The following is a 24381-nucleotide window of genomic DNA, read 5'->3' as shown; positions in this document are numbered from 1 at the left end:
TACATCCACCATTTCAAGAATCACACTTCCATTACAAATTCTTTCAACGCACAGCCACAAACTTAGAACATCTCACTGGGAGACAATTTTAAATTTAGCACAAAAACAAGTGGATTAAATAAAAAAAGTGACTTGAAAATATGAAAATTTTGTAAATTGTAAAATACAGAATACATTACAATTATTTGCTTCTTTTAGGAGCAAGAGACAAAGCACAGGTTAACCGACAGGCGCAAGCTGATATTTAACTCCTCTCGCAAGAGCACATTTCCTAGTACCAGTTCGCGTTAATCATTTGCCACAGGAGTGGCCAACCTTTCAAAGCTCAGAATAAGAAATTGTATACTTGCAAAGAGCTGACCAAGTTTGCATTTACAGCAAAGATAGGGCCTGATTTCGCCCCCCCCCCCCTTGCAATGCACGCACGGGTAACCCGCTAGTACTCTGCAACCCCTTCCAAATGATAATACAAAGCTTTCCTAGAGCCAGGTTTACAGCAGTGACTACACTTCAAAAGTAGTTCACTGCTTGTAAAGCGCTTTAGGACATCCTGAGGCTGTGAAATGCACGATATAAAAACCCTTTTTTTCCCTTGAGCAAAATAAAGATGAAATCTGAATTCAGGGAGCTCAACAAGTAGATTAACATAATATCCCCAAGTACTGAAAATAAACCACAAAAAACAATGAGTCGCTTAATAGCCTCACCAACGATACATATTTTTAAACTCCTATCAAAACTCATAAATGCTGGGAATCCACCCGCTTTGACTGGGCACACAATTGTAACTGCAAAAACCTCTCCACAACTTTTAGCCCTGTTCATTAACCTATCCACAGCCTGTGGGACTGGTTTCCAAATCCAAACACAATGCTGAAATCAATCCTAAATGAACAAACTTCAACCTGCCATACCAACCTTAAAAAGAAATGAACAATCTCATCGGGAGAGGAGATGGGTAACTTACTGGTCAATATTCCGTCAACGTTTTCTAGCACTGACCCCGTCGCAGTTAATTCAAAATGGGACGTTGGGTGCCGTGGGGATGTCATTCCTTCATTAACTGGTCAGGTAGACAAGTGTGATTGGCTGCTGCGGAGGCAGAGTGCAGTGTGAGAGAGTTCCTTCATTTCTTCATTGAGCTGTGCAGCAGCCAGTTGTCCGTGATCTCTCCTGCACGGGACCGCTGCAGCCAATCATGCTCGCCTCTCTAAGGCGATGGAATGCCACCCACGTGAACGGGCCTGCCTTTGCCAGCTTCCACAAGGCCAGCGAATCCTACACCCCACACATGTCCAGGGCAGGTCTAGCAGCAATTGAAAGATAAAAGAAAAACTTGCATTTATATAGCACCTTTCACAACCACCAGATGTCTCAAAGCGCTTTACAGCCAATGAAGTACTTCTGAAGTGGAAGCACTGTTGTAATGTGGGAAACGCGGCAGCCAATTTGCGCACAGCAAGCTCCCACAAACAGCAATGTGAAAATGCCCAGATAATCTGTTTTTGTTATGTTGGTTGAGGGAGAGAAATATTGGCCAGGACACCAGGAATAACTCCCCTACTCTTCTTCGAAATAGTGCCATGGGATCTTTTACGTCCACCTGAGAGCACAGACGGGGCCTCGGTTTAACGTCTCATCCGACAGTGCAGCGCTCCCTCAGTACTGCACTGGAGTGTCAGCCTAGCTTTATGTGCTCAAGTCCCTGGAGTGGGACTTGAACCCACAACCTTCTGACTCGGAGGCGAGAGTGCTACCAACTGAGCCACAGCTGACACTGAGCCATGTCCCTTGACGTTTGGTCCATTATTGGAATGGCGCTTCAGCATTGAAGAATTGCATATGATTCTTAAGATGTTGATAGTCCACCGCTGAACTTTGCCCAATGTAAATACTGAGGAGACACCAGAGGGTGACTCTTGGGTCAAAATGTAAGAAAAGGTAAGAAATCCAAATTGAGTAGCACAGTTAGGCCACAGCTAGAGTCCTGCGTACAGTTCTGGTCACTACATTACAGGAAAGATGTGATTGCACTAGAGAGGGTAAAGAGGAGATTTACGAGGATGTTGCCAGGACTGGAGAATTGTAGCTATGAGGAAAGATTGGATAGGCTGGGGTTGTTTTCTTTGGAACAGAGGAGGCTGAGGGGAGACCTTATTGAGGTGTCTAAAATTATGAGGGGCCTAGATAGAGTGGATAGGAAGGACCTATTTCCCTTAGCAGAGAGAGGTCAATAATCAGGGGGTATAGAGTTAAAGTAATTGGTAGAAGGATTAGAGGGGAGTTGGGGAGAAATTTTTTCACGCAGAGGGTGGTGGGGGTCACTGCCTGAAAGGGTGGTAGAGGCAGAAACCCTCGTCGCCTCTAAAGTGTACTTGGGTATGCACCTGAGTGCTGGAACCTACAAGATTACAGATCAAGAGCTGCAAAGTAGGATTAGTCTGGATCGCTTTGTCAGCCAGCAAAGAAACAATGGGCCGAATGGCGTCCTTCTGTGGCATAAACTTCTATGATTCTGTGATCTACGTCTATACTTTGTACCTCAAGTAGGCTCAGGTCAAGATCCAGGTTTGCATCGGTCCAGATACCAGTCCACGGTCAACACCATTTTCTTATATCAGGAAGGAGAGCAAAGCTCACATAGGCAACAACAACAACAACTTGTATTTATAGAGCACCTTTAACGTAGTAAAACGTCCCAAGGCGCTGCACAGGAGTATTAAAAGACAAAAAATTTGACACCGAGCCACATAAGGATAAATTAGGGCAGGTGACCAAAAGTTTGTCAAAGAGGTAGGTTTTAAGGAGCGTGTTAAAGGAGGAAAGAGAGGGAGAGGTTTAGGCAGGGAATTCCAGAGCTTAGAGCCCAGGCAACAGAAGGCACGGCCACCAATGATGGAGCGATTATAATCAGGGATGCTCAAGAGGGCAGAATTATGGGAGCGCAGGGGGTTGTGGGACTGAAGGAGATTACAGAGATAGGGAGGGGCGAGGCCATGGAAGGATTTGAAAACAAGGATGAGAATTTTGAAGTCGAGGTGTTGCTTAACCGGGAGCCAATGTAGGTCAGCGAGCACAGGGGAGATGGGCGAACGGGACTTGGTGTGAGTTAGGACACGGGCAGCCGAGTTTTGGATGACCTCAAGTTTATGTAGGGTGGAATGTTGGAGGCCAGCCTGGAGTGCGTTGGAATAGTCAAGTCTAGAGGTAACAAAGGCGTGAATGAGGGTTTCAGCAGCGGATGAGCTGAGGCAAGGGCGGAGACGGACGATGTTACAGAGGTGGAAGTAGGCGGTCTTAGTTATGCTGCGGATATGTGGTCACAAGCTCATTTCGGGGTCAAATATGACACCAAGGTTGCGAACAGTGTGGTTCAGCCTCAGACAGATGTTTACTAGGCAGGTTTACTACGGACCATTGCACTGGCTGCGCATACCAGGTAGCCACTGAATTTCTCAGCAGCGCTCCAAATCCAATGCACAATGTATAACCATGGCAACATTTCACTGGCCAACTGTCTATGCTGAGAATAGCACTTTGGTCAGCAGACACATAAAAATAAACTAATTGAGGCACTACTGCTTACTTTTAAATAATTAAACAGCTGTGTTGTGGTGCATTGACAAAGGGTCAATTTAAATAGCTTACAATAATATGGAGATGCAGTCAGGGAATGCAAGAGTATTACTGAACCAATTCCTTTTGGGAATCTCGCACCAGTAGCACAAGCAAGATCCAAATTGAACTGGACGCTTGATGGTAAATTTCTGATACTGAAGCATGGCTGGACTCTGGTTCTAAAGACTTACTGTAACAGAATTATAAGGGGCAACACAGTGGGTAAAAGTCACCACGCTGAGGACCCTCAGTAACAGGGGCATCTTGGCAGAAGGACATCCCTCCAGTGTCAGAAACAGCACCGGTTTCCATGCTGTAGTATCGGATACCCAGTCTGTGCTAAATTAGCAGGCGTGGCAGCAGTGGTGACACAGCGGGCCTCCATGCCCCTGACGTGGAGGAATATCAGCAAAGTTTCCTCCTATCCATCTACTGACTCCTGCGGAAAGTACTTGTGTGTGTGTGTGTTGATGTTGGGTGTGGACATTATCAGAGCCCTCGAGTATGACAGCCATCATGGTTGTGTATCCAACCGACGTTCACTACCACATGCAAAGAGCTGGTGCCGAGATGAAGGAAGAAAATTGGAGGGGGCGGGAGTTCTGCATTTGTATAAAGTGTAAACCAAATTTCTTAACCTATAAGGCCGTATGAGAACTTGCATTTATATGGCACCTTCCACAACCTCAAGATCTCCCAAAGCACTTTACAGCCAATAAAGTGCTTTTTTTGAAGTGGGGTCACTGTTGTAATGCAGGAGATGTGGCAGCCAATTTGCGCACAGCAAGTTCCCATAAACAACAATGTGATAATGACCAGATAATCTGTTTTTGGTGTTGTTTGAGGGATAAGTATTGGCCAGGACACCGGGAAGAACTCACCTCCCCTTCTTCGAAATAGTGCCGTGGAATCTTTTACGTCTACCTGAGGCGGCAGACAGGCCCTCGGCTTAACGTCTCATCCGAAAGAAGGCACCTCCGACAGTGCAGCACGCCCTCAGCACTGACACTGGAGTGTCAGCTTCGTTTATGTGCTGAAGTCTCTGGAGTGGGAGTTGAACCCACAAGACTTCAGGAGGCAAGAGCGCTACCAACTGAGCCACGACTGACACACAGACGGTAAACCACATGCAACAGCAATTCGCCTTTCAACAACATGTCAAGCCTTTCACAATCGTGTTACTGGGCCAGAATGCCGCCCCCCCCCCACCACCCCCATAAAATGCTGAGCGCAACCCCTTCCCTCCGATAAACAAATCGGTCACGCTCACCCCCCCCACCCCCCAACTTTAAAATAAATACAAGTCGAGTCGCTTTTGGCTTGAACCAGCGATCACTTTAACGCCAATGGCAACTGACTTTGGGTTGTCACGTACTGAGCTTCTAGTTCAACATTAACATGCTGTGCACACTCCAACACCAGCACAGCAAATGTGTTGTTTAACTGTTTCTTAACCCCTGGCAACCTCTGTTAACCTAAAACCCGGTTCACAGAAAATGAATTTGCAATTAGATTTCACATCTAAACAGCTTCTTTCACGTACTTGAGAAAAAGCAGCAATGCGTAAAGCCATTCAGGGCTGGCTAAAGTAATTATAAAACATGCCAAGTGGAAACAAAAGCAACGGCAGCAGCCACCAACCAGAAACCTGTGAAAAAACAGCTGGGGGTCAAGAGGAAACAGTAAGTTTGCGACAGGAAAGAAGTCGTGAGATCTACAAATAGCTTTCCCCAAACCCATTTGGCTAATTACCGTGGGAGGATGAGAATCAAAGCCCACTTTTCAGCATTCCTTCCTGTTCGCCCACTTACTACCAAACATGTTTTAAACAGTGTAAACAGCCTTGTGTAAGTGTCTCGTCAGTACCAAGAGGCCCTCCACTATAATCCCATTAAAATATGTAACACCACCTTGTTTCACCAAAGACACCAGGCAGTGTGTATCTCAAGATGTTTCAGAGACTGAATTCGATTAAGGCCACTTAGCCATGCGCTTTTTTCCTAATGGTAGCCACAGGTTCTGTTAACACAGGCAAATTATCATCATACAAAATAAATCAACTCGGACTAATTTCTCATCATCCAGGGTTAAAGGCATCACAACAGCTTGAAAAATGATTGCAAAATGGCACGGTGTAGGAACGTGGGTTCCTCACTAAAAGACTGAGTTCTACTCAGGCGATTAAACAAAATGAACTTTAATGAAACAAACAGGTTTTAACAAGAAACTGCAGGATAACATCGAATACAGGTCTGCTCTCTTTAGAGGCTCCACAAGGACTGCTGGGGCCGTCCGGTGGCTGACATCATCACGTCCTTCCCGCCAGTCGGGGATCACGTGATGAACGGCATGACGTCATCACGTTTTACCCACGCTGTTAAGGTAACTACACTCTGTACTGTTAAACAGTATAAATAAAGGTGCAGACACAGGCTGTAGCTAACATGCTGTTAAAGGAATTATATACAACCAATCTGAGTCCGTTGGTGGCTCCGCCACATGCGCCCCCCCCAGAATTGTCTTGAACAGTAAAAGTGAGGCGTCGAGGAGGCCTGACAAGCCTGTCCGAGCGACTTCGGTAACCTGGCAGAGGAAACTGATGGATGGTGGTCGAGCTGGTGGGCGGCTGTGGTTTAGCTGGCGCGGCGGCTGTGGTCGAACTGGCGGGCGGCTGTGGCTGATCTGTCGAGGTGGCTGCGGGCGGACGGCCACGTTTCGGCGGTTAAGCGATGACGACTGGGCGGTCCAGGTCCAAATGAGCCGGCTTCAACCGGTCCACCGAAATGTGATCTGGCTTTCCTCCGATGTCAACCGAAAAGGATTTGTCTCCCGGTTCGATGACGCGGAAAGGACCAGTGTAAGGAGGCTTGAGCGGATCCCGGTGAGCGTCATGGCGGATAAAGACGTACTCGGCGCTCTTCAGCTCAACCGGCACGTGGGAGGTCTGTAGGCTGTGATTTGACGTAGGCACCGGAGCGAAACACCTGGCCGCTTCCTGGTGGCTGACGAGTTGCTGGGAGGCGGACTATGGTTCTGTGGGAGAAGAGAGGAAATCACCTGGAACTCGGAGCGGCTGGCCATAAACGAGCTCTGCCGAAGACGATTGCAGGTCTTCTTTGGGCGCCGTACGAAGACCCAAAAGGACCCATGGGAGTCTGTCCACCCATCCTGCACCTTGAAGACTGGCCCGTAGGGCGGCTTTAAGCGGCCTGTGGAATCGCTCGCACAGGCCGTTCACCTGTGGATGATAGGCGGTGGTGCGATGAAGTTTGGTGCCGAGCCCGAGCTACAGCGTTCCAGAGCTCCGAGGAAAATTGTGGCCCACGATCGGAAGAGATGTCCGTCGGTACCCCGAAACGAGCAACCCAACAGGAGATGAAAGCTCTAGCGACGTCTGCCGAAGTGGTGGAAACCAAAGGAATTGCCTCTGGCCACCTAGTGGTGCAGCCCACCACGGTGAGGAGATGAGTATAGCCATGGGAAGGCGGAAGTGGCCCCACAAGGTTCACGTGCACGTGATCGAAACGACGCTCCGGAACAGCGAACGAAGCCACTGGAGCTTTAACATGACGCTGGACATTGGCCTTCTGGCAGACCACGCAGGTGTTGGCCCAGTCATGGACATCCAGGTGCATACCCTTCCAGACGAATTTCGCCGACATTAGCCGTTGTGAAGCCTTCATACCAGGGTGCGACAACCCGTGTATTGCGTCGAACACTCTCCGGCGCCATGCGACTGGCACGATAGGTTGGGGAACCTCCCATGGAGACGTTGCAAAGGAGCGTGGTGCCTGCGGCCTGGAAGCTGACGTCGGCCGCTTGGAAACTAGATGGGACGGTTCTGTATGATTGGATCTCTGGGTCCGAAATCTGATCCTCAGCCATGAGGGCGTAGTCAATCCCAAGGTGAACCACGTGGACCGTCGCGCGGGAGAGGCAATCCGCTACCAGGTTGTCTTTACCAGACACATGTTGAATGTCCGTGGTAAATTCAGAAATAAACGTCAGGTGACGTTGTTGACGAGCTGACCACGGTTCGGTGGTCTTGGCCATGGCGAAAGTCAGCGGCTTGTGGTCGACAAAAGCAGTGAAGGGGCGTCCATCCAATAAAAACCGGAAATGGCGGATGGCCAGAAAAAGGGCCAGCAACTCCCGATCGAAGGTGCTGTATTTTCTTTCATTTTTCCGCAGTTGACAACTGAAAAACGCTAGCGGTTGCCACGTGCCGTTCACCCACTGCTCCTGTACTGCACCAATGGGGTAGTCTTACGCGTCTGTAGTAAGGGCGATGGTGGCGCCTGGAAGCGGGTGCGCCAGCATGGTTGCATTGGCCAAAGCACGCGTGGTGGTGACGAACGCTTGGTCCATCTCGGCCGTCCAGCTGGTTGGATCTTTACCAGATTTGCCCTTGAGGGCCTCGTACAAAGGCTGCATAAGCAGAGCCGCCTTAGGGACCAATCGGTGATAGAAATTGACCATCCCCAGGAACTCTTGCAGAGCCCTGATGGTCTGCGGGCGCGGGAAAGAGGTAACAGCCTCCACCTTCGTCAGTAAGGGAACGGCGCCGTCCGAGGTGATGCGGTGTCCCAAAAAATCGATCCGTTGCAAGCCGAACTGGCACTTGGCCGGGTTGATGATTAAACCGTGCTGGCTGAGGCGTGTGAAGAGGGTACGCAAATGGCCGATGTGCTCTTCCTTGCTAGCACTGGCGATGAGGATGTCGTCGAGGTAGACGAAGATGAAAGTTAGGTCTCAGAGCACAGAGTCCATAAGGCGCTGGAAAGCCTGTGCCGCATTCTTCAAACCGAACGGCATCCGCAGGAACTCAAAAAGGCCGAACGGGGTGATAACATCGGTTTTTGGAATGTCTTGCGGATGAACGGGAACCTGGTGATACCCACGGACGAGGTCGACTTTAGAAAAGATGGAATTGCCCGCCAAATGGGCCGAAAAATCCTGAATATGCGGGATCGGGTACCGATCAGGAGTAGTGGCGTCGTTTAGGCGTCGGTAGTCACCGCATGGCCGCCAGCCGCCACCAGGTTTCGGAACAATGTGGAGAGGCGAAGACCAGGGACTATTCAACCGGCAAATAATCCCCAGCTGCTCCATCGTGTCGAACTCCGCTTTCGCAGCCGCGAGCTTGCCGGGTTCAAGCCTTCGAGCCCGTGCATAAACCGGGAAGCCAGTCATGGTGAGACGATGCTCTACCCCATGCTTCGTGACCGAGGCGGAGAAAGTTGGCCTGGTCAGCTCCGGGAACTCTCCGAGGAGACGAGTGAAGTCATCGGGAGATGGGAACGCGCAGGCGACAGCGCGCATCACGGCATAACCATTGTGGCACGGAATCGAGTGGAAGGTGGCCGCGTTGATCAACCGGCGGTGCCGGACATCGACGAGGAAACCATTGGCACACAGAAAATCCGCCCCCAGGATGGCCTGCGAGACTTTGGCTGTGACGAATTCCCAGTGGAAGCGCTGACCGCCGAAACACACTTGGACCCGCCGCTTTCCGAAAGTTCGAATGGCTGCGCCGTTAGCCGCCTCGAGGGAAAGACCGTGGCCCCCAGGTTGAATGTAGAGACTCGACGCAGGTAGGATGCTACACTGCGACCCGATGTCGCAAAGGAAACGTCGACCCGAAAGGGAGTCTGTGATGAAAAGAAGCTTCCCCGAAGATCCGATGGCCATCGCAGCCGCGGAGCGCCCGTTAGACCCGGTCCTCCTTCGCCAAGAACGCCGCAGGAGCTTTGTTTTTTTTGGGGCGAAAAGCTGCAGGGAGAGCAGCAGCGTCGTGCTTTCGCGCCAAAACGGGCGTGGTAGACGCACCAGCCCGCTGCAAAAGGAGCTGGAGCCACGTCCGTGGGGGATGGGCGTCTCGTGGCGGCACAGCGCTGCTGGGTTACTTATCTGCTTCGGCAGCAAGCTCTGCGCAGTCTGTAACCTCGGACATGGCTAGGGCAGCCTGCACCTGCTCCGGCAGTTGGCAGAGGAATAGCTCTCGGAAGAGGAAGCATTCCGGTTCGGCACCTAAGAGTGTGAGCATTTGGCTCATGAGCTCGGACGGTTTGGAGTCCCCGAGGCCGGGCACAGCGAGGAGCCGGCGAGCACGTTCTGACTTCGAGAGACCGAAGACTTGTAGCAACCGCACCTTTAACGTATCATACTTGCGGTCAGCAGGAGGGCTACCGAGAAGGCTGACGATCCGCGAGGCAGTGGCGCTATCGAGGGCAGAGACCACGTCGTAATAACGGGTCTGATCCGCAAAGATGTTCCTGATGGCAAATTGGGCTTCAGCCTGGATGAAGCACGCAGCTGGTTGTTGCTCCCAGAACTGTGGCAGTTTCAGAGTCACGGCGTTCGTTTCCATGCTGAAGGTCTTCTGTGAAAACCGTTCACGAAAGTCGGGGTCACCGATGTAGGAACGTGGGTTCCTAACTAAAAGACTGAGTTCTACTCAGGCGATTAAACAAAATTAACTTTAATGAAATAAACAGGTTTTAACAAGAAACTGCAGGATAACATCGAATACAGGTCTGCTCTCTTCAGAGCCTCCACGAGGACTGCTGGGGCCGTCCGGTGGCTGACGTCATGACGTCATCACGTTCTTCCCGCCAGTCGGGGATCACATGATGAACGGCATGACGTCATCACGTTTTACCCGCGCTGTTAAGGTAACTACACTCTGTACAGTTAAACAGTATAAATAAAGGTACAGACACAGGCTGTAGCTAACATGCTGTTAAAGTAATTATATACAACCGATCTGAGTCCTTTGGTGGCTCCGCCACAACGGTATAAATAAGTAAGTGACTGAGTAAGTACTGAGCAGAGGAGGAGTTTCTGCGGTTGTTATTATATGAGGTGTGTTTTCAGTCTGGGACATAGGCACGTGCAGTGTTTCAAGATCTTCAGTAGTTGAATTCTGGCCTCTTGTGCAGTGCCAATTTTAATCACTCCACCATTGGCAGCCGTGCCTTCAGTTGCCTAGGCCCAAAGCTCTGGCGTTCCCTCCCTAAACCTTTCCGCCTCTCTACCTCTCCCTCCTCCTTTAAGATGCTCCTTAAAAGAAGAAAGACTTGCATTTATATAGCGCCTTTCACGACCACCGGACATCTCAAAGCACTTCACAACCAATGAAGTGGAGCCACTGTTGTAGTGTAGGAATGGCGTCAGTCAATTTTGTGGACAGCAAGCTCCCACAAACAGCAATGTGATAATGACCAGATAATCTGGGGGGGATTTTGACTCAGGTGCGGGATGACGTCGTGTTATCCGAATTTCGTGTTTCCCACACAAATCTAAATGGATGTGGGAGATTGATGCAATTTTAACTTAAGTGGCCAATTGATTTCCAACGTGTGGGAAGCCTTTGCAAATGAGTTTTGTATGACTGAAAGTCCCCTCCGACGACGTCATCATTGCTACTGCAATTAAGGCCCACAGTAAGCCTTGCTTCTTCTGCAGACTGCCAAGCTTCTTGACTGTGCAGTGTGAGGGAGCTGCAGGAAAGATGACAAGCGGGAGGGCAAGATAAGCTCCTTGCTTTGATGAGGTGGCACTGCAGGCATTAGTCGATGGGGCTAGGGCCAACAGGGAGGTGCTCTTCCCTTCATCAGGGAGGAAGGGGCCTCCCACTCAGACCAAGGCAGTGTGGATGCAGGTGGCTGAGGAGGTCAGCTCCTTGGGAATCACCCGCAGAACCTGGATACAGTGCAGGAAAAGATTTCATGACCTTCAGCGCACTGGAAAAGTGAGTATGGATTTCCCATCACCCTCAATCTGATCCCCATTGCCTTTCCTCACCAGCACTCAGCTTTAGCAATCTCTTCCTCCACATCCCACTTGACACTGACATCCATGCACCCTTACCCATTCCCTCTCTCTCTATGCTCACATTCACATAACTATTCCACCATGCAGCCCTCACACTCCCTCTCACTCTGTTGCTTTGAACAAAACTGACAACACACAGGGAGGGCCCTTGGTCTTGCAACCTCACTCCATCTTTGTCACCTTCTAAGTATCTATGCTATGCAATCTCTACACTCACTCCTTCATTCTCACTCAATCTCCACTTGTCTCCCTCATTGCAGGAAAAGAGAGCTCACAACAGGAGAGAGCGAGCCAGGACAGGAGGAGGGCCACCCTCAACAGCCCACCTGACCCCCTGGGAGGAGGCCGTCCTGGAAATTATGGGCATTGAGGATGATTCGCGCATGGGGGACGGACAGACGGGTGCAACACAAGCTGGTGACAGAAAAGTTTCCCATCTCTCTGACATTGCATGAGTCGCTGATAATGATTGTGAAGCTGTAACAGATGGACTTATGAGCATCTGCAAAAAGCTATGTGCATGTAGCCTTTGCATCACATCTCTGACTCTTTCCTTTACTCCCACACAGGACCATCACAAGCATCCGTTCCCCCCTAGCCAGGAAGAAGAGGCTGAGCAGCCAGACTCCTCAGAGGAAGCTGCAACCTCTGAGGGCGCAGCGTCACCAGAAATCTGCGCACCCAGCACCAGCGCAGACACTCACACCTCGGTGGGACCTTCGGGACATAGAGTAGTGTTGTCACCTGGTGTATCACAGCTCACAAGTGAGCATCAGCAGATTGTGGAGATAGGGACAGCAGTGGAGAGTCCTAGTCAGAGGGCGCAGGACTCTGCCAGCTCAGCTCAGCTGCATGTCGACCCTCTGCCTCTGGGTCCATCCATAAGATCAGCAGTGATGGAACTCCAGGAACAGATGCAGGAGTCTCTGGCAGGTTTTGTCTCTAGGATCGCTGCAAGTGTGGAGCGAATGGAGGAGTCCATAGCGACCATGACCAGAGCCTTTGTGGAGTCATTGGCGCATGAATGCATCACCACGGAAAGGATGGCAACCTCCGTGGAAAGGATGGCTACCGTAGAGGAGAGGATGGCTACGGCCATGGAGGAACTTAGTTGCCAGGGTATGGAAAACATGGTCACTGTTCAGAATAGAATGACATCTCTTGAGGAGCAATGGGCATCTACTGAACAGAGAAACATGACCTTCATGGAAGTCCTTCTGAGTAGGACTGCCATTGCAGATACGGGTCCCCATGGCCCCCCTGATGTACAGCAAGGTGCTCTCAAGCCACTTGCAGGCGCTGAGGGGGACCTGACCCATGAGAGGGAGGTTGGTGGCAGACCTCAAGGAAGTAGGGGCTCCTCTCCAAGCACTCACACTTCCATGCCACTGCAGAGCCCTCGGTCAGAGCCCCACCGGAGTCCACACCCAAGTGAGATAGACGTCTCAACCCCTGCACAGCCGCAGGAGCAACAGACTGCTGACGAGCCCTCACAGGCTCGCCACCCCAGAGGACGCCCGCCAAAGGTGTCGAGACAGGAGCAGCAGCAAAGTGAGCAAGGGGCCTCCACATCTGCTGAAGCCACAGGGGAGGCACCACTTAGGAGCATGCGTAAGAGGAAAATTCTGCACAAATAGTCACATGGGTAGTCACTTGGGTGCAATTTTGTGTTTACTGCAAAAATGCCATCACTTCGGTAATGTACATAAAATTTCTGATGGCAAATGGTGCAATTGTATCATCTATCATTTCACTAGTGGGACTTCCACATTGAGGGCTTAGGCATACTTGCAACTGTCAGTATGGTGGTCAGGGTGCTGGGAATCCTCTGGTTCTTGGCCATTGTGAATGCTCTGGTAAGAAGCTGCAAGGCAAAAGTGTTTGTTTGACTAGGCTAAGCAAATCTGGCCAGGATGAGTGCGTCCCTTGCATCCCGGGCAGCAATGATGTCGCGCGCTGGCGCCTTCTGGTCTGTGCATCTTCAGGTGGGTGACTAGCAGCTTGCCGCTCCTGTTGATGCTCCTATTGCTCATGGTTCTGCTGCTGCCGTGGCTGGTGCTCGAGCTCCTCTAATGCCCAGATGGGAAGGAAATAAATGGCTCCCATGTTTCTGGTAGATGCCTCCGTTGAGGAAGCGCTGAGTGAAGGTGGCGAGAGGGGTTTCCCAGGAGGTCACACTGGAGATGGGTGTAAGGCTCCAACCTTCCACAGGTATGGTTAAGCCTTCTAAAAGTTGCCCCAGACCTGAGATCACTAAGTCCTGCCACCTGCAAATCATGGCTGATCAAATCTCCTCTTTAATGGTTGACCTGCAGCTGATAGTCAGCAATCCAATGGTGCTCCCGCCAGGTTTCACATTCGTGTTTCCCACCAGGCGTGTTTCATGTGGGAAAAGGGTTAAATTCGCAAGGGCCTTTCAAAATAGGATTATAGAGGCCATTTAGTGGTTAAGGGCCTTAATGACCAGTCCCGCCTGTTGGATGCGGGACGGAGTCGGGACCATCAGACACGCCTGAGTTAAAATTGCTCGGAGTCGGGAACCAGGCGGAGGGGTCCTGCCCGCCATTTTTGCGATTTTAACCTCCCGCACGCCTCCAAGCCCGACTCCATGGCTCAATGAAAATCGAGCCCTCAGTCTTTGTTATGTTGGTTGAGGGATAAATATTGGCCAGGACACCGGGGATAACTCCCCTGCTCTTCTTCGAAATAGTGCCATGGGATCTTTTACGCCCATCTGAGAGAGCAGACGAGCCCTCGGTTTAACATCTCATCTGAAAGACGGCACCTCCGACAGTGCAGCGCACCCTCAGCACTGCACTGGAGTGTCAGCCTAGCTTTATGTGCTCAGGTCCCTGGAGTGGGACTTTGAACCCACAACCTTCTGACTCCGAGGCGAGTGTGCTACCCACTGAGCCACAGCTGACACTGGCTCTTTGACCAGATCTCCTTATGTGGTGCGGTGTCAAATTGTGTTTGATAACACTCCTGTGAAGCGCCTTGGAATGTTTGGCTACATTAAAGGCGCTATATAAATGCAAGTTGTTCTTGGGGCCGATTTGCACTTTTGGGCAGTAATTGGTGGAGTGCGGCAGCCTCCCGTCAAGTGGACGAGGAGGCCCCAGCCATTTTGAGCCTGGGCTTCATTTACAATCTCGCCAGCAAACCGAACGCTCCGATCACGTGTCCTGGTGCAGTTCTGGCCCAGCACAATATTGGGCAGCTCGGGCATTGCGTTGCCCCACAGGTAGGTCCCGGTTGAGGAAGTGGGGTGCAAATGCGGAGGGAGAAGGGGAAATTCCTGCTCCTCCTGGCTCCATGATAATATAACCCAGGAACACTTCTGGGCTGTTTTTGGAGTGGCCAACAGCAGTCCTTGGACACATGGGCAGAGGGTGTGTGATGCACGTGCCACCCACACGTCCCTCAAAATTGCAATCACAGTCCTAACGACGTCATAATCAAGAGGCCTACCGCCTGAAACAGGCGGGCACTCCGGCCGCCCTAGGGAAGGGCCCTTTCGAAATGGCAGCAGCCAGAGCTTCGTTGTTAATAGGGCACTAAGTCTACTGACTTAACTGACCCAATTTTGAACCGGCCCACCCAGCCACAGTGAAATGTGCCAACCACACACCCATTCGGCCTGTGAAGAGGCCTCAGCCATTTTGAGGCCATGGCAAGCTGGCGAATGGGCCTGCTGCTGCAGCTCGCTCGTTGGCCAGTGGAGTAATTCCGACCACATGGAGGCATGAGCCCAGGGTGGCAGCGGCTCACTGTACTCTTGCGGCGCCCCGAAGGATCACTCCTGCCGCTCCTGGTCCCACGAAAAGGAAATCAAAAATAGCTTATGTTATAAATCTCATCATCATAAAGAAACTACTCATGAAATAACACTGGACGGCCAGCTGGTGGCGCCGTCCAAGGAGTATAAATACTCGGGCGTGGGCTCAGCTTGCCTAGGGACATTTTGTAAGACAAGGAACTAGTGAAGTACAACTAGACCGTCATGTTCTGAAACAAGTTGATTAAAGCCTTGCTTTATGCTCAAACCAAGTGCGTAGTGAGTTTTAATACGTCAGTTTGGAAGCATTTTTTCCAAAATACCGCCTGGGACAAACAAGAGACCGAGTTAGCTAACCTCTGCAGGGGCAGCAGTTAAGTTGCACCAATCGGCTTCAGTGCCCCTGGGCTGGGGGAAAACAGGGGTCCTGCTCCTCATCGCTAGTCAATGAAATTGCGTGTGTGAGAATTAGGCCTGGATCATAGAAACTTGCAGCACAGAAGGAGGCCATTCGGCCCATCTTGTCCGTGCCAACCGACAAAAAGCTATCCAGCCGAATCCCACTTTTCAGCTCTTGGTCCGTAGCCTTGTAGGTTATGGCACTTCAAGTGAATATCCAAGTGCTTTTTAAATGTGATGGGGGTCTCTGCCTCTACCACCCTTTCAGGCAGTGAGTTTCAGACCCCCATCACCCTCTGGGTGAAAACATTTCTCCTCAACTCCCCAGATGTAATTCTGTCAATGCCCAAATTGCTCCTAATACTAGCTTCACCAACCAATACAGATCAATGAGATGTCTTTCAACTCACTGGTCCGTACAGGCCTTCCTCGGGTCATGGGGGCAGCTACAATGACCAGAAACAAATTCTGCAACAATTGCCCTTTCAATATGCATCACTCCCAGGTGTACCAACTCATAAAAATGATATATATATATATATAAAATATAGACAATTCTTAAGAAATGTTTAGCTTGCAACACATGGCTATCTCCTTCTTTCTGAAATATCAAAGCGAGAATGATTACAGCAGTTATAGGAGGAGTACATAAAGGTCAGATATTCAGTCGAGATAACTTCTCACTAGTCGGCAGTGAATACTACTTTGATCAGCCTGCTGGTAGGCGTCACAATCCAATGCCGGTTTCATTTTAATAACTAAACGACTATCATGGGCACACATCAAAGCCCACATGTAATTGGACACGTAGCCCATTATTAACAAGGCCTTCGGGCACTCTCATCAGTTATTTCCATAGTTATTCAAAGCCTTTTCAAGTGCTGTCTGAAGAACCATCTCAACTTTCTGCATTTGTGGCAAGATAAAGCATGTCCGGTAGTTCCATCAGGATTGTGCACTCCAGCTTTACACATCACAGGCTGTATTAGCTTCAAATGTTTCCAATTGAAAGCATTGTTATAATATTACAGTGTCCAGTTCTGTGTTTGACTGACTGCATTTGGCGCCGTCACTCGGACACATCCATTGAATGAAATTGCCAGGAAAGGCTTCAGCAAAGATTGACTGAATGATACCAGGAATGAGAAATTATCGTTGTGAAGAAAGGCTCAAAAGATTGGATTTTTTTTCCCCCAAAACTGCAGCATAGAAGGTCAATGGAGGCTTTCAGGGTAAATAGTGCAAGGTTGCTTCAATTGGTTGGCAAATTCATAACAGGAGGCAACAAGGGAGGGGGGAATGGACTCTGAATTATCAATGGAAGAATGACTGGCGAGGTTTTATCACAGGTTTATAAGAACATGGAATGCTTTACCACAAGCAACAGCTGTTGAGGCAGAAACTAGAACACCATTTAAAAGGGAATTGGATAAGTATTTAAAAAGGTGGGTAAAGGGCAGGAAATATTTTTTTAAAGGGAGATAGCTTTGTTAAAGAGCTAGCAGCGGCACAAGCTTGATGGGCCAAATGGCCTCCGACTGCGCTGCAAGTTTTATGATGCTCTGACCATGTGGGGAAAAGCAGGATAATAATGGCAATACAAGGCGGGCCACGGAAAGCTGATCATCCACCCAGCTCCGAGGAGCGGTGCCTCTTGCCTCCCTGGTGATGGCAGAGAGTGGGGTCCACTGCTGTTTACACTGATGACATGCTTGCGTTGGAGACATGTCCATCATCCATCGAACAAACAAGGCAGTGTAGCATGTAAACAGAGAGCAGTTAGAGCACTTAGTGCCAACACTGCGGTAGAAATGGTTGTGAAATCTAAATCGGGTGAAAAAGGCTGCGGTTATACCAGTCGCAGACCAGTATCTGTGCAATGTGAGGCACAGTTGGCAGATCGGACTTATGTGAAAAGTTGCACCTCGCACTGAGCTCAGCAACAAACCATGTGCGGGCCTGCTCTTCCCTATTATTAGAAAGATTCCATTGTAAGCTTGAAAAGTTCACAAGGCACTTTTAAGATGGGCCTTTGCATCTAGTTGGAGTTATAATACAGGCAAAGCCGAGGTGAATCGAGAGTCCAGAGAGTCTCCTGATTCTCGTAACACTGCACCTCCAAAACCACTCTGCATAAACACAAAAGTGCTCATATAACAGCACTGTCAGGCACTGCCTGCACCTCAAACTGCTAATGGTGAATGAACAGATCTCCCAGTGCATTGAAATAGTTGCCTGCAAAGGAATCAAACATATCTCTGTCTATTGTTAAAGGTGTTAGCTCGGAGTATCTGTAATGTTATATTGTATGCCTAGTATCGTACAATGTAATATTGTAATAAGACTGTAAGGTTGCTGATTCTTCTTCTTCTTCTTCTTCTTCTTAGGCAGTCCCTCGGAACCGAGGTAGACTTGCTTCCACATTAAAAATGAGTTCTCAGGTGACTGATGAGTCCAATGCGGGACCTACAGTCTGTGTCACAGGTGGGGCAGACGGTGGTTGAAGGGGCGGGTGGGTGGGGTGCTTGGGTTGACGTGCGCTCCTTCCGCTGCCTGTGCTTGGCTTCCGCTTGCTCCCAGCGAAGAGACTCGAGGTGTTTGGCGCCTTCCCGGATGCTTCTCCTCCACTTTGTGCGGTCTTGGGCCAGGGATTCCCAGGTGTCAGTGGGGATGTTGCACTTTTTCAAGGAAGCTTTGCGGGTGTCCTTGAAGCGTTTCCTCTGCCCTCCTGGGGCTCTCTTGCCGTGTCGGAGCTCCGAGTAGAGCGCTTGTTTTGGAAGTCGCATATCGGGCATGCAGACGATGTGACCCGCCCATCGGAGCTGATCAAGCGTGGTCAAATCTTCGATGCTGGGGATGTTGGCCTGAGCAAGAAACACTGACGTTGGTGTGCCTGTCCTGCCAATGGATTTGCAGGATCTGGTATAATCAGGAAATGCTGCGGTATCTTAAGAGCACATTGATTTTTAAAATTTATTCTTACCTTCCTACATTTAATAACTTTTTCAATTGCACAAGACAGGTATCAATCTCTTCAACCGCTCTGCTATGCCTAACCCATAATGCCCTTCCCTGAGCGCCACACTCGCTAAGGTCCTGACCTGCTCGGCCTGATGCTGACCCGCTTCCCAGTAGAAGTGGCCTCTCTCTATGCTTCCTAATGTTACCTGACCTCTTTGCCCAGCTTAACCCCAGGTGGCATGCACTATAGCTGCCGGCTCCATGCTACCTCTCCCAAGCCAACACCTCCAGCCCAACTATAGTGATTTACTTTATTCTCCTCATCTGCTCCTGTTCTTCCAGGCAGTGTGAAATTTGACAGAGTGAGTTTCTGCTGCAGGTTTATCTTTGCTTTGTGCCCTTTTAGCCTTTCTGGAACTTCCGCCTCATTTATATTGGTCAATTAATTTGCTTAAGAACATAAGAATTAGGAGCAGGACATTCGGCCCCTCGAGTCTGCTCCACCATTCAATAGGATCATGGCTGATCTTCTACCTCAACTCCACCTTCCCACACTATCCCCATATCCCTTGATTCCCCTAGAGTCCAAAAATGTATCTGTCTCAGCCTTGAATATATTATCTCTGTTTGGAGAGAACTAGTTGCTCATATCTTCCCTAGTGGATATCGGGAGGAAGTAATTAATCTGAATATTTACTACTTTTTGTTCCTCCTCTGTGTGCATCTTTTAGAGTTTTTGCCTCTTCCTTGACTGTCCTCTTATTGTTGTCAAGTTGATTTTTTTTTAAACTGTTGTGTTTAGCCTCTGCTGCTATGCTTCACTCTCGGTTCCTCTTTGACCCTCTGGGCACCTTTTTGACGTGTTTCCACATTTTCTTATATTCATCCCAGTGACCCTTTCCTCTTTCACTCTGCAGGATTTGTAGAGGTAGTTTTTAATCTTTATATCACTTTGAATTTGTTGGTTAAGATCCATGGAGCCAGCGTGCAATGGCGCGAGAGGATTGGTAACGGTATTGGTAACCTGTAGTTCGTCAATCAGCACAATTAAAAGTACAATAGATAAGCCTCCTTCATGATGTCTGAAATGTACAAGAAACCAGTCCGTGTCGCACGAGAACACAAATTGAAGTGTCGGCAATTTCTGAAACACCACTGAAAGAATAGGTCATAATAAATATAGAAGCTACAAGAACATGATTTCAAGCCCATCATCACCATGGCTCTGAACAGAAGAACATAAGAAATAGGAGCAGGAATAGGCCACTTGACCCCTCGAGCCTGCTCCGCCATTCAATAAGATCATGGCTGATGTTCTGCGAGAGGACAACCTTGTCATTCAGTTAAAATATCAGTCAGTGTCTCAGGTCAGAGTCAGAAGGTCAATGGGTTCACGGCCAACTCCAGAGACATGAGCACATAATCTAGGCTGACACCTCAGTGCGGTACTGAGAGTGTGCTACACTGTCAGAGGCATTGCCTTTCAGGTAAGATGTTAAACTGGGGCCCTTTCGGGTAGATGTCAAAAATCCCATGGTACTATTCAAAGAAGAGCAATGAAGTTGTGTCCTGACCAACCGCTATCCCTCAACCAACACCACCAAGACAGATTATCTGGTCCTTCATCTCATTGCAGTGACCAAGCTGTGACATTCCAAGAGGACTTAATTGGCTGTGAAGCACTTTGGGAGGTCTTGACAGAATGAAAGGTGCTACATGAATGCCAGTTCCTCCCTCTTTCTAATCAGAACATAAGCGATGATACCACCACTGTAACAACACTGAGGTGCAGCTTGGTTTTCTTGCCAAACATAGAACATAAATTCGATAGCAAAATACTGCAGATGCTGGAAATCTGAAATAACAACAGAAAATGCTGGAAACACTCAGCAGGTCAGGCAGCATCGGTGGAGAGGGAAACAGAGTTAACGTTTTGGGTCTGTGAACCAAGAAACGTTAACTCTGTTTCTCTCGCCACGGATGCTGCCTGACCGGCTGAGTGTTTCCAGCATTTTTTGTTGTTATTATAGAACATAAATTTCATTAGTGTGGTTAGCATTTGTCCCAGAAATTGATCTGTCGCAGGAATTGATTGAAATACCAGTATTGAGGAGGTGCATTTAAAGAATGTATGTAGTGTGAGCTATGGGGGCGGTTTGTGGTGGATGGACGGTATGTGGCCACCAGATAGAGACAAAGTCCCCCTCTCACTCCAATTCAGGTGAAGGCCACACCCACCTCCAACACACCTGAGGCAAATCTACCCATTAGCTCAGGAGTTCAAAAGGCAAACTAGTGCATCCCTTCAGGGCCAGTACCTGAGGAGAAAGTCAGGACAAGGCCAGTACCTGAGGAGAAAGCAAGGCCAAGGCCGCGGTTGCTGTTGGGCCCAGCGTGCAGCTGCCACAGAGAGGTCTGCTGTTGAACCCGGGTGGAATATTGTTTGGTTCTGAGAGCCGGCTGAGAAAGATCCAGTGGTAAAGTAACCCTGGCTTATTGTTTTTGGAGAAAACTGATTTAAGGACTGCCTTCCTAACCACCCGGGGCGGGTGATGGTTTTGTTCTTCATTTTTCTTTTTTGAACGTCATAGGTTTTTTGGATTTTGCCAGACGTGAACCTTTTTTCCCCGTTTTCTAAAAATAAAACACAGCTAACTGCTGTTTTTCATTTACCAACCTTGTGACTGTGCTTGTGTCGTCCACCCCCGCATCAACACACTCTTTGGTCTAGGTGGTGGTTGATTACAGTAGTAAAAAATATATCAATGTGTAAAGAGGTTCATTTACTTATTTATTTCTCCTCACCTGTCTCAGGTCCAGGGTAATTGTCACCCAGTGATACTTCCTGCCATTCTGGATACTAGGACTCTGCCACCAATTGTTGGTTCCATCTATCGCACTCATTATTGGATGTCGCTCTACAGATACGGCACAAAGAAAGAGAAGTATTTATTTTTCCTTCAAATTGTCTGTATCCTCCCTCAGTCTGTCTTTCCCCCTTCCTCTTCTTCATTATTGTGGCTCATTCCGATTGCTGTTCTGATAAAATGGCAGATAGTTACACATTTGGGATGGCGGGGGGGATTTTAACACCTGGGCGGCAGGCAGTGCCCGCCTGCCCGGGAGTCTCAGTGGGAGGGCTGGCCGATATTAATGGCTGGGCCTAATTTCCATCCCGCCCCACCTGAAACAGGCAGAAAGAGGCAGGTGGCCAGCTGGCAAAGACTGGGCGGACACAGGCCATCACTGGCATGGTGGTACGTCGTGAGGGGAGGGGGCTCGGCAGGGTTGTGCAGGTGGGGAAGGTCGGGGACAGCAGAGGCTCAGACATTTCCTTATTGGACCCAGAGAAACACTCCTGCTCCTCCAGGCCCCACGAAGAAATTTTGGCCTTGATATTAACCTCCTCACGACAGGCAGGAGGCCATCTTGGGGGTGGGGGTGGGGTTAAACCCTAAAAAACGTGAAATGCGACTCCAACCCAACGTGTCGCCATTTTTTAACGCCGGCGGGTAGCGTGACTTGAGTGTCCCATCTTGGAGAGACGGGGCACTTCATTAACATACTTAAATCAGGCTTCCACAGAGCAATTGGGCGCCTGATTTAAGTTTAACAGTTGTTGCAAGGGTTTCCTACGGCAGCGAAAGGGAGGCGGGAGCTGCAGGTTCAAGAAAGTAAGTGCCTTTTACATCATTCCTTGTGGGTGCTTCTCCCCCAGTCCCTCAAGGAAGCCTTCGGCCTCCCTCCTGTCGATCGCGGCCTCTCTCTCTCCACCAACCCCGCCGCGATCGGCGACCTCCGACCCGCCCCCCCCCCCCCCCCACCGATCTGCAGCCTCCTGATTGCTGGAGTTCCTCCCCAAGGGTCCCCAGCTAGTTTGTCCCACCCGGCAGCCAGCCAGCCTCGTCAGTTTGGTCGGTTGCTGGGTGGGAAAAGCAATTTTAAAAATTATAATGAGGTCCTTCCATTAAATTCGACAGGACCTCCACGTCCCCGGTCTCACTGGGTTCTTTGGCCTCCGCCTCCGCATAAATATCGGAGCTTATGTTTCAGAGCATCCGCCTCTGCCCCGATAGCCCTGCTTAGTACGGCGTTAAAATGACATTGTGCTCCTGCGTAAATCATCGGCCCTCGATTGGCTTACATTAATGAGGCTCCCGCCTGAGTCAGGCGGCTGGCGAAAACAGCGGGGTTAATCCTGCTGTGGAGCGGGAACGGAGCGGCACACAGAGCTTCTCAAGGGTAGCTCTCATTCCGCCCGGTTTCTGCCAGACACAGAGGGCTCGATTTTTGCCACTGGGGGCGGGCTGGGGCGTGTCCGGTGGTTTTTGTGTCAGGACCCCGACTCTGATCGAAGTGGGGGAAAAAGTGCAATTTTGCCCTAATTGGGCACTTGGTTTCCAGCGTGTGGAAACCCCTGGCCCAATGAGTCTTTTCATACAGAAAGTCGCCTCCGATGACGTCATTAATGCTGCTGGATTTAAGGCCTGCAAGCAGCCTTGCTTCTTCTGGAGACTTCAAACTTTATGCCCAATGTTGTGATCGCTTCATTCAGCAACTATGTCCAGCAGTAGGCCAAAGTGTGCTCCAAGGTTCGATGAGGCCTCCCCCCAAGCACTGGTGGAGGGAGAAGAGTAAATAAGGAGGTGCTCTTCCCTTCCTCAGGGAGGAAAAAGCCTCCCCAGCAGACTAAAGCTGTGTGGATGCAAGTGGCCCAGGAGCTCCACTCCATCTCTATGTGCCGCAGAACCTGGCTGCAGTACAGGAAGATGTTTCATGACCTTCTCCGCACAGGAAAAGTGAGTATGACTTTCCCTTCACCCTCAATCTGATCCCCATCGCCTCTCCTCGCCAGCATTCTGCTTTGCCAACCTCTTCCCCCACGTCCCACTTGACACTTACATCCCTGCACCCTTACCCAGTCCCTCTCTCTCGATGGTCACATTCACTTAACTATTCGACCATGCAGCCCTCACACTCCCTATCACTGTGATGCAACACAGGGAGGGCCCTTTGTCTCCTTCTAAGCATCTATACTGTCGATTCTCTACACTCACTCCTTCATTCTCACTCAAACTCCACTTGTGTCCCTCATTGCAGGAAAAGAGAGCCCACAATAAGAGGGAAAGAGCGAGGACAGGAGGAGGGCCACCCATAGTAGTCCAGCTCACCACCTCCGAGGCGGCGGCCCTGGAAATCGCCGGTGTCGATGAAGATTCCCAAGTGGGGGAAGGACAGACGGGCGCATCACAGCAAGCTGGTGACAGACTAGTTTGGCATCTCTCTCTGACATTGCATGAGTGACTAATAATGGTTCTGATGCTCTAACAGATTAACTTATGATCATCTGCACAATTCAATGTGCAAGCAACCTTTACCTCACATCTCTAACTCTTTCCTTTACTCCACCACAGGACCATCGACAGCCCCTGTCCCCACTGTCCAGGAGGAACAGCCTGAGCCTCAAGACTCCTCAGAGGAAGCTGCAACCTCAGAGCGCAGCGTCAGCAGAATTCAGCACACCCAGCACCAGCGCAGACACTCACCTCGGTGGGAGCTTCGCGAGATAGAGTAGTGTTGTCACTTGGTGTATCACAGCTCACAAGTGAGCATCAGCAGATGGTGGAGACAGGGACAGCAGTGGAGAGTCCTCGTCGGAGGGCGCAGGACTCTCCCAGCTCGGCTCAGCTGCATGTCAACCCTGTGCCTCCGGGTCCATCCAGAAGGAACTCCAGGAACAGGTGCAGGAGTCTCTGGCAGCTTTAGTCTCCAGGGTTGCTGCGAGTGTG

The 24381-nt window shown here is 50.0% G+C and overlaps 1 protein-coding gene across 1 annotated transcript in view; it reads right to left on the bottom strand.

The window, feature by feature from the left end:
- The window catches only part of lama1 (laminin, alpha 1), a 406389-nt gene that overhangs the window by 302468 nt on the left and 79540 nt on the right, over positions 1 to 24381 (bottom strand). The window contains exon 3 of the mRNA XM_085992396.1: positions 21398 to 21510. Coding sequence (XP_085848522.1) covers positions 21398 to 21510 — 113 coding nt within the window. The remainder of the gene's footprint in view (positions 1 to 21397; positions 21511 to 24381) is intronic.

The sequence above is a fragment of the Somniosus microcephalus genome, chromosome 7 (genome assembly GCF_052327205.1).
Source record: "Somniosus microcephalus isolate GS21.2 chromosome 7, FLI_Smic_1.0, whole genome shotgun sequence".
Lineage (NCBI taxonomy): Eukaryota > Metazoa > Chordata > Chondrichthyes > Squaliformes > Somniosidae > Somniosus > Somniosus microcephalus.
The sequence above is the reverse complement of the archived record's forward strand: the minus strand, read 5'-3'. Positions and strand labels throughout refer to the sequence as shown.